Raw genomic sequence first — 10,219 nt, forward strand, 5'->3', positions numbered from 1 at the left:
TGAGGGCAGGGCCAGGGACCCATGCCCTCTCTCATGTGTCAGCCCGAAGGGGTAAATGAGCACCCTCTGTGCCTGGCTGGTCCCATGAGGACCGCCACTTGGCTGCCCAGGATTAGTTGAATATCTTGGTCATTATGCCAGTCAGCGGTGGCTTTCAGGGATACAGGGATGGACGGTATCACTTTGCCAAGGGCTGGAGATGCCCTCTAGGGCTGAGTGCCTTTGCTCACCCTCCTGGGGCCTGTCTCTCTCCTATCCTTCCCCAGCCCCTCGGCCCTGCTCTGAGAGTGAGTTTTCCTGTGCCAACGGCCGCTGCATCGCCGGGCGCTGGAAATGCGATGGGGACCATGACTGTGCAGATGGCTCAGATGAGGTGGGCAGGGAGACCAGAAGGAGGGAGAATCAGGGCAGGGCCACTGGGGTGCCCAGATCTGACCAGGATGCCTGCTCCCTGGCCCACAGAAAGACTGTACACCTCGCTGTGACATGGACCAGTTCCAGTGCAAGAGTGGTCACTGCATCCCCCTGCGCTGGCGCTGTGATGCAGATGCCGACTGCATGGACGGCAGTGACGAGGAAGCCTGTGGCACCGGCGGTGAGCCCCTCCGGCTTGGCTCCCCAGCCCTCCTACCGTCCCCAGCCCTCCTACCGTCCCCACCCCCTAATAGCTCTTAATCAAGGAGACACTTGGGCCAAAATACAGCAGACACCTGTGAGCTGTGTCCATCTGGGCCCCACCCCATAAATTTCTACAAGGCAGTCAGCTGCCCTGAGAAACAAAGTCCCTGCTCACTCTCCTTTTCCCGAGAAATAAGGTAGCTCCTGCTCCTGACTGACCAGCCCTGGCTCAGCAGCCTAGAGCGGGCAGTGTGAAGCCAGGGTAAGGGAAGGATGGGGCTTGGAGCAGGGATCCCAGTGGTGAGGCAGACATTCTGGCTCTGCCCTTGTGGGCCAAGGACCAAGACTGGAACCTAGGTCTCCTGACTCTCAGCCCAGTGCTCCTTCTCTGTGCCTGCCATTGAACTATACAGTAGGCCCTAGTGCCCTGCCACAGCCACCAGAGAAAGAGGGGCCTCTGGACCCTCTGGACACTCTTCCCCAAAAGGCCTCTTCTCTGAAACTAATATTTTTTTTAAAAAAGGCCTCTTCTGCTCCCCTAAATACCAGAAGAGGCAGTTCTGCTCCAGCTTTCCAGCTGGTAGAAAACTAGACCTGGGTCCAGTTTGGCTGTACCACGGCTCTCCCCGTGACCCCTCTGGATCTCCACCTGTAGAGGGAGGGGTCTGGGCAAGGTCCGTTCTCCAGCGACCTGGGGCTCAGCGCTCATTCTTCACTCTTTGCTTCCCTTGGCGCTCAGTGAGGACCTGCCCGCTGGACGAGTTCCAGTGCAACAATACCCTGTGCAAGCCCCTGGCGTGGAAGTGCGATGGCGAGGACGACTGTGGGGACAACTCTGATGAGAACCCTGAAGAGTGTGGTGAGGCTCCAAGGGCAGAGTGGGCTCCCGGGGCAGGGGCAGGGGCAGGGGCAGGGGCAAGGGCAACTGTGGGGACAACTCTGATGAGAACCCTGAAGAGTGTGGTGAGGCTCCAAGGGCAGAGTGGGCTCCCGGGGCAGGGGCGGGGGCGGGGCTGCGGCGCGGGGGCGAGGCTTACCCTCCCCATTGGCCAGCCGCCTGCCCCCAGGGCTGATCCTGGCTCTGTCTCCTGCAGCCCGGTTTGTGTGCCCTCCAAACCGGCCCTTCCGCTGTAAGAACGATCGCGTCTGCTTGTGGATCGGGCGCCAATGCGACGGCACCGACAACTGCGGAGATGGGACTGATGAGGAGGACTGCGGTGAGCAAGGGGCCAGTGAGAAAGAGCTTGGAAGGTCTATAGTGGGGTGCTCTACAGAAAGTAGGGGTGGGCCCAGTGGGAGCCGTGTCTAGGGAGTGGACTCACCTTGGACGGGGAGGTTCCATTGCTGGGAGCCTGGAGCCCTTCCTGGAGAGAGAGAAGCTCATGGGGAAGGCACTGGCGGCTTCCTGATGCCCCAGGTCTTGAGATGAAGACTGAATGTTTAACCAGCTGCTCCTGCAAGTTTGACAAACAGCCAGATTTGGGTCCCACCCGTATCCCCAACTGACTGGGGGCCCTCATGGGAGAAGGAGGCAGGGTGGAGAATACTGAGGACCTGAAGCCCCTGCCCTCCCCAGAGCCCTCCACGGCTCAGACCTCCCACTGCAAAGACAAGAAGGAGTTTCTGTGCCGGAACCAGCGCTGCCTGTCCTCCTCGCTGCGCTGCAACATGTTCGATGACTGTGGGGACGGCTCTGACGAGGAGGACTGCAGCATCGGTAAGAGGGGTGCGCAGGGGCGGCAGTGAGGGCACTGGGGGGCAGAGAACCGAAGCCCAGGCCTAGGGCGGCTCGGAGAAAAGGATCCATTCTCTCGTCCCCTCTCTCCCCCACAGACCCCAAGCTGACCAGCTGTGCCACCAACGCCAGCATCTGTGGGGATGAGGCACGCTGCGTGCGCACCGAGAACGCCGCCTACTGTGCCTGCCGCTCTGGCTTCCACACCGTGCCAGGCCAGCCCGGATGCCAGGGTAGGAAGGCCAGACCCAGGCCGGGCGGGCGGAAATCCCAGCCATATCGGGTTTCTCCATGACCCTCCCATGTAACCCCCAGACATCAACGAGTGCCTGCGCTTCGGCACCTGCTCGCAGCTCTGCAACAACACCAAGGGCGGCCACCTCTGCAGCTGCGCTCGAAACTTCATGAAGACACACAATACCTGCAAGGCCGAAGGTACGGGAGCCTGAGCAGGGAGAGGACAAGAGGAGTGGGTGGGACTGTGCAACACCAGCAGACCTGGAATGGGAGGTGTTCCTCCCTTGCCTAAGCATGGAATCCCAGACCCACAGGTGCAGCTTCCTGCACACAGTGCTGGTAGCTGTGCAGAGGGTGCAGGTCCTGGGCTGACTTGTCTGAGGAAGTCTGGGGTAGGGACAACACACATACATCCCACACATGCCTCTTCAACCCCTACTCCCAGAAGAAACGCACACAGACACCAATTGCCACACTTACTTATATCCCACCTGCATATTTCCATTATGCTCTTCTTTTTTCGGCTTTATTGAGATATAATTGTCTGATATTTAAGGTATACAAGGTGATACATACGCTTTGTGAAAGGTTTACCCCCATGAAGTTATTTAACATGTACCTCCCCTCACATATTTATTTACCCTTCTTTGTTTGGTGAGAACATGCAAGTTCCCATATGCTTAGACTCACAACTGCAGCTTCCTCATGCCTGTGCACCAACACACCAACACGTCCATGCACTGACACCCCCAGGCAAGCTTGAAGGCATGCATACACACACATGCCCAAGTGCAGCCCCATGTCTGTGGGTACCTACACTCCTCCGTGCATGTGCACATAAATGCACATGCATGTACATCATTAGACAGTGTGTAGCAGAGAGCCTGGTCATGCCAGCCAGAGGCCATGAGGAGGCAGAAGTCCCCAGGGCTAGAGGAGCTGAGACAGCTTTTAGAATAGTAGGTCCCACTAGATGAGCTCAGGGAAGAATAGGAGGAAAGACATTTGAGGGCTGAGGCTGGCACCAGGGCCTGGCACTGGGGTGGGATGAACAGAGACTTCTCACAGGGACGGGAGGAAGATAGTTTGATTAGGATAGAAGACATTGTTAGTGTAAAAGGGGCTGGGCTGGGTGGGGACACATCTCAGGCACACTCCTCCCAGCATCAGACCCGACAGCCCCCAGCCCTGGCCTCCTACCGCTGCCTTTCCCCACACCTGACACCTAGCCTCTTGCCCCTTCAGGCTCTGAGTATCAGGTCCTGTACATAGCTGATGACAATGAGATCCGCAGCCTGTTCCCCAGTCACCCCCATTCGGCTTATGAGCAGGCCTTCCAGGGTGACGAGACTGTCCGCATCGACGCCATGGATGTCCATGTCAAGGCTGGCCGTGTCTATTGGACCAACTGGCACACGGGCACCATCTCCTACCGCAGCCTGCCCCCTGCTGCTCCTCCCACCACTTCCAATCGCCACCGGCGACAGATTGACGGAGGTGTCACCCACCTCAATGTGAGCACCCAGCTTGGAATGGGGTCTTCGTGGATTGGGTAGAGAGGCTCCAGAGAGCAGTCTGTTCCAAGCAGAGTTTGAAAATGACAGCGGAGGGGCAGAGGATGAGACCGGAGGGCAAGGGCAGTCAGGATTTTGTCGAGAGGTACAGACCACAGGTGGACAGGACAATAAGAATCTCAGTCATTGGCTCAGCCACACTGCAGCCCAAGGCAGCAGTGCACCATGGCACACAGGCCTTTAGCATCAGAGCCACGTTCAATTCCTAATTATCACTGCCACTCACTGTGTCAATCTTGGCCAACCTATTTGGCGTCTTTGGGCCTGACTTTGTTTCTCAATAAAGCAGGGTAATAATATCTAATCCAGCAAAATATGTGAAAGCACTAAGTATGGCCCATAAGATAAGTGTCTATTGAATCTCTTCAGAGTCAGGGAACTGGCTCTCAGTCTAGGATGACTTGGTGCCAGGGACAGGAGGGCAGAGTTGGGGGTGGGTAATGGGCAGGAAGACAAAAAATAGTAGCCTCTGACACTGTGACCCCGCCCATTCAGATTTCAGGGCTTAAGATGCCTAGGGGCATTGCCATTGACTGGGTGGCTGGGAACGTGTACTGGACTGATGCGGGCCGAGACGTGATTGAGGTGGCGCAAATGAAGGGCGAAAACCGCAAGACGCTCATCTCTGGCATGATTGACGAGCCCCACGCCATCGTGGTGGACCCACTGAGGGGGTGAGCAGGGTCTTTGAGGGGAGGTATCTGGGCTGGGACAAGGGCGAGGCCCAGCATCCCAGGCATGCCCTTACCCTCCCAGACCAGCCTGAGCTCGAGTGTTCCCCAGCCTCAGGTCTTCCCAGCTGCCTCGGCCTGGCCCTCCCCAGTCTGCCTTTGCCCAGGACTCCCAGCTGGCCTGCTGGGATAGAGGTCTGACGTCCACTTGGCTGGCTGTCTTGGGCAGCCAAGGTCTGGGCTGCTTCTCTGCTCCAGAAGACAGCTCTGCCCATTTAGTTGACTCTGGATCAGCACACTGTGGTTTTAGAGTAAAAGATTCTGAACCTGGTCAGGAAGCTGCTCCCCCTGGTTCTCTCTGGAGAAGGCAGACGGAACACATTCCTCCCAAGACCCAGAGGTCCCGGTGCCCAGGCTAGGAACCTGGTGGCTCACCTTGACTGGCCTCCTCTGGCAGCCCCAAGTCCTACCCACACTAACCCCTTCTCCCTCTCCAGCACTATGTACTGGTCAGACTGGGGAAACCACCCCAAGATTGAAACAGCAGCAATGGATGGAACCCTGCGGGAGACACTGGTACAGGACAACATCCAGTGGCCCACAGGTCCGGTGGTAGGGGGTCAGAGGTATGGCAGGGGAGGGGGCTTGGACAGATAGGTTGTGGATGCTTTTCCGGAAGAGGTGATTGGGGGTGGTCATAGGGATAGGGTGGAGCTGTCCCAACATGAGATAGTTCTGCTCTCTCCCCCAGCCTGAGGTGGGAGGGGCTGGGACTCAACCATGCTCTCTGCTCCCTCAGGCCTGGCTGTGGATTATCACAATGAACGGCTGTACTGGGCGGATGCCAAGCTCTCAGTCATCGGCAGCATCCGGCTCAATGGCACGGACCCCATCGTGGCTGCTGACAGCAAACGAGGTCAGGGTCTGACAGCAACCTTGGTCAGCCTTGATCTCGGGCCTCCTTCCCTCCCCACTGAGCCCGAGGCCTCTCCCTGACCCTCTGGCTCACCTATCCATTCATTTGTTCTACCATTGAGTATTGAGCTATGTGGACACAACACAGGTGACAGTAAGAACTTAATAAATGTGGGGAGAGGCAACAGAACTCAGTCCTGATTCCAGAAATCTGGGGGTGATGGGACCTTTTGCCAGTAGTGGCCACACGGGAGGAGGAACAGCTTGGGGGAAATTTGTTTTTGGATGTGCTGGGTTTGAGTGCCTGGGAGCCATGGGGACCAGTGTCCCAGAGAGTGCGACCAGGGCCTGAGTCCCCTCTGAGTCCATGTCCTCCTCCAGGCCTAAGTCACCCCTTCAGCATCGATGTCTTTGAGGATTACATCTATGGTGTCACCTACATCAATAATCGCGTCTTCAAGATCCATAAGTTTGGACACAGCCCCTTGATCAACCTGACAGGGGGCCTGAGCCATGCCTCTGACGTAGTCCTGTACCACCAGCACAAGCAGCCTGAAGGTGGGTTGGGGCGGGGTGGCGGGAGAGACCAGGGACAGGAGGCCTGGAGGCACTGAGTCTCCAAGCTGTGGCCTCAGTTCCTAGAAGGCAGGGGAGAGTTCTGGGTCCACAAGGCTCAGCACCTCCCAACCTGGCCCACACCTGCAGTGACCAACCCCTGTGACCGCAAGAAGTGTGAGTGGCTCTGCCTGCTGAGCCCCAGTGGGCCCGTCTGCACCTGTCCCAACGGGAAGCGCCTGGACAATGGCACTTGTGTGGCTGTGCCCTCACCAACACCCCCACCAGATGGTATGCTCATACCCCTCCCCTGTTCCCCACCTTAGGCCCCAGGACCCTCTTTCCAGCAGACCCTGAATTCCTCTCTCCCTGGCTCTGTCCGCATGGTCCTTCCTCCAGCCCCTCGGCCGGGAACTTGTAACCTGCAGTGCTTCAATGGTGGCAGCTGCTTCCTCAATGCACGGAGGCAACCCAAGTGCCGCTGCCAGCCCCGCTACACGGGCGACAAGTGTGAACTGGACCAGTGCTGGGAGCACTGTCGCAACGGGGGCACTTGCGCTGCCTCTCCCTCCGGTATGACTTTCAGTTCTCCAGCCAGGACTACTCCCAGCTTTTTGACCCCAGCCTCCAACCCTCTGGCTCCACCTCAGGCAAATTCGCAGCCCCTGCCCTACCTTGCTTTACCTCTGCCAACCCTCACGCTTCCTGTCCACACTCCAGTGTCCTGTCCCTCTGCTCTCTGCCTCCCACCCAGGGCCGGGGCCTCCCAACCCTGTTCCTCTGCAGTAGGGCCAGGTGATTCGGTGGGCCACAGTCCCGCTCACACATCCTCTCCCGCCAGGCATGCCCACGTGCCGCTGCCCCACAGGCTTCACAGGCCCAAAATGCACCCAGCAGGTGTGTGCGGGCTACTGTGCAAACAACAGCACCTGCACTGTCAACCAAGGCAACCAGCCCCAGTGCCGATGCCTACCTGGCTTCCTGGGTGACCGCTGCCAGTACCGTGAGTCAGACAACCCTGGGCCCCAGGGGAGGGGTAAGGAGAGCTGTGGGACCTGTGAGCCTAGGGTGGTAGACACAGGGGTGAGTTTTAGAAACAGAGACCATTCACAGCTCGGCCAGGCCCAAGTTGCTGCTGCTCCCCTGTGGAAGTGTCGGTATTTCCCCCAAGGTAGTGAGCCCTCTGGCATCAGAATTATTTAAGCAAGGAGTGCCCTGTCAGGATGCTCAGGAATGTTCTTGTACCCTGGAGCCTATGATGTGGGGTCAGCTGGGGGCTCAGGAGAAGGTGGAGATCACCAAAAAAAATGCTCGGGGACCCTCAGGTGTCCAGCTCCCCCCATAACTTATAAAGGACCCTCATGAGTGTGGGGCTTGAAGCACTTCCTCTCCATCTCCCAAACCACAGGACAGTGCTCTGGCTACTGTGAGAACTCCGGCACATGCCAGATGGCTGCTGATGGCTCCCGGCAGTGCCGCTGTACTGCCTACTTCGAGGGGCCGAGGTGCCAGGTGAACAAGTGCAGCCGCTGTCTCGACGGAGCCTGTGCGGTCAACAAGCAGAGTGGAGATGTCACCTGCAAGTGAGTGGGGCCCTGCTCCCACAGTTGTACCTGACTAGACCCTCCCCTGTCCCATTCTCATATCTCCCATCTGCTCCTCTCAACCCTGCCCTACCCCTCCCTCAGTAACTCAGCACACCTCTACCAGCCCCACCCCAGCCTCTCATTCCTTTCTGTAGCTGCTCTGATGGCCGGGTGGCCCCTAGCTGTCTGACCTGCACTGGCCACTGCAGCAATGGCGGTTCCTGCACCATGAACAGCAAAATGATGCCTGAGTGCCAGTGAGTTGGGCCTGAGCCCCACCAAGGCCTAGATCATACCCCTTCCCCAAATTTGAGTGAGACCATCAGGATCCTGTGGCCCCTCCCCATTTCCCTGGCAGCCATGGCTATAGAGGTTGTGCCTGCTCAGCTCTGCCCTCTTGTCTGCAGATGCCCACCCCACATGGCGGGACCCCGATGTGAGGAGCAGGTGGTCAGCCAACAGCAGCCTGGACGTAGGTGGCAAGGGGTGGGGAGGCAGGGTTGCCAGGACCTGGAATGGGGAGTGGAGCACTTATGCCTCTTGGGCCTTGTCTGCTGAGTTTCCCACCTCCTCCCCCTAGACATGGCCTCCATCCTAATCCCACTGCTGTTGCTGCTGCTGCTGCTTCTGGTAGCTGGAGTGGTATTCTGGTATAAGCGGCGAGTCCGGGGGTGAGTTGTGGGGAGTCTGGACAATTCTGGTCATTATTTTACTACCCTATCCTTACCCCACTAGAATCCCTGGCCCTTACACTCCCGCCTCTCCCCAGGGCTAAGGGCTTCCAGCACCAGCGGATGACCAATGGGGCCATGAATGTGGAGATTGGGAACCCCACCTATAAGATGTACGAAGGCGGGGAGCCTGATGATGTAGGGGGCCTACTGGATGCTGACTTTGCCCTGGATCCTGACAAGGTGAGCTGGGAGGACAGAGGGCGTGGCTTCCAGGGCACCGACAAGAGGCTGTGGATGGGATGACTACGGGTGTTGGGCTGGATGATGGAATGGGGGTGAAGGTGGGGTACCCGGGCTGTAGAGCCCATCCCGAGACCCACCTGAACCCTCTGTCACCTTGCAGCCCACCAACTTCACCAACCCCGTGTACGCCACACTCTACATGGGTGGTCACGGCAGCCGCCACTCCCTGGCCAGCACGGATGAGAAACGAGAACTCCTGGGCCGGGGCCCTGAGGACGAGATAGGGGACCCTTTGGCATAGGGCCCTGCCCCATCGGACTTCCCCCAGAGAGCCTCCTGCCCCCTGCCAGAGAAGTCCTCCAGTGAGCCCCACTCCTGCCCAGCCAACCCTCCCCTGCCCTGCTGGGATGTATAAATGTAAAAATGAAGGAATTACTTTTTATATGTGAGTGAGCAAACGAGCAAGCGAGCACAGTATTATCTCTTTCCGTTCTTCCTGCCTGCTCCACAGCAACCCCCCACCCCCATGCTGCCTTCAGGAAGGGGGGACAGGGAGGGCTCTGGGGGCTCCTTTGGCTTATAGGTATGAAGGGGCCCTGCTTCCCACCTTCCCACCGAAATGCACCCCCATTGGGAGAGCTGGTGGTGCTGCCTCCCTCTCCCTGTACAAGACACTTTGGCTCACCCCTCTTGTCCTCCCTTACCCCTCCCAGCTCCCTGAGGGCTAATTCTGGGGAAGGAGAGTCTTTCACTGCCCCTATCTGGAAGATTTGGCTCTGGCTGAGGTAGGAAGGAAAGGATCGAGTTTTTTAGTTCTTGTGGAGGCTATCCCATGCCCCAGCCCCCATTCTAGGGGCACTTTTGAGATGGCCATGCTCAATATCCCTCCCAGACAGTGCCCCTCCTCTACCCTCCCCGGTGGCTCCCAGGGCTGGAGACTTCCTTTGGTAAACGGTCTACCAGCTACCCTCCCCTGGGGAGGAGGAGGAGGTGAGGCACACCAAGGAAGGGCAAGCGGGCAGCCCCGTTCTGGGGACATGAACGTTTTAATAATTTTTGCTGAATTCCTTTACAACTAAATAACACAGATATTGTTATAAATAAAATTGTAAAAAAGAAAAAAAAAGAAAAAAGAAAAAAAGAAAAAAAGCCACTTGTGTCTACCTATGAGTGCAAGACTCTGGGAGCTGGGCTGTGCTTGCCTGCTTTAGCCACCAGAGGGAGCCTTGGTCCGTGCTGGAGGCGGACTTGAGTCTGGTCTTCAATGCCCTTCGGATCTCCCTGCCTCTCCCATCTCTCTGTGGCAAAAGAAGAGGGTGGCACTGGACTTGACAAGAAAGACCTGCTTCTCCTGGGTGTTTGACCTTGAGCCGGTGACTTCACTTATCTGGATCTTGTTTGGCTCTAGGAT

The 10,219-nt window shown here is 57.7% G+C and overlaps 1 protein-coding gene across 3 annotated transcripts in view; it reads left to right on the plus strand.

Annotated features, from left to right (window-relative positions):
* The window catches only part of LRP1 (LDL receptor related protein 1), an 83,873-nt gene extending 74,621 nt beyond the window's left edge, over nt 1-9,252 (plus strand). For 2 of the 3 annotated variants that reach the window (XM_015587022.2, XM_025044731.1), the window contains 21 exons: nt 267-373; nt 463-595; nt 1,358-1,477; nt 1,713-1,835; nt 2,195-2,335; nt 2,452-2,586; nt 2,669-2,788; nt 3,836-4,104; nt 4,660-4,838; nt 5,333-5,439; nt 5,635-5,751; nt 6,132-6,308; nt 6,456-6,596; nt 6,705-6,878; nt 7,147-7,308; nt 7,714-7,888; nt 8,047-8,148; nt 8,299-8,363; nt 8,472-8,562; nt 8,661-8,805; nt 8,969-9,252. In XM_015587022.2, the coding sequence (XP_015442508.1) occupies nt 267-373; nt 463-595; nt 1,358-1,477; nt 1,713-1,835; nt 2,195-2,335; nt 2,452-2,586; nt 2,669-2,788; nt 3,836-4,104; nt 4,660-4,838; nt 5,333-5,439; nt 5,635-5,751; nt 6,132-6,308; nt 6,456-6,596; nt 6,705-6,878; nt 7,147-7,308; nt 7,714-7,888; nt 8,047-8,148; nt 8,299-8,363; nt 8,472-8,562; nt 8,661-8,805; nt 8,969-9,109 (2,924 nt within the window). In that variant the 3' untranslated portion in view covers nt 9,110-9,252. The remainder of the gene's footprint in view (nt 1-266; nt 374-462; nt 596-1,357; nt 1,478-1,712; nt 1,836-2,194; nt 2,336-2,451; nt 2,587-2,668; nt 2,789-3,835; nt 4,105-4,659; nt 4,839-5,332; nt 5,440-5,634; nt 5,752-6,131; nt 6,309-6,455; nt 6,597-6,704; nt 6,879-7,146; nt 7,309-7,713; nt 7,889-8,046; nt 8,149-8,298; nt 8,364-8,471; nt 8,563-8,660; nt 8,806-8,968) is intronic. The other variant, XM_006908932.2, reaches the window with a different exon arrangement.
* Nucleotides 9,253-10,219: the final 967 nt, after the last annotated feature.

Source organism: Pteropus alecto, unplaced genomic scaffold (assembly GCF_000325575.1).
Source record: "Pteropus alecto unplaced genomic scaffold, ASM32557v1 scaffold433, whole genome shotgun sequence".
Classification (NCBI taxonomy): domain Eukaryota; kingdom Metazoa; phylum Chordata; class Mammalia; order Chiroptera; family Pteropodidae; genus Pteropus; species Pteropus alecto.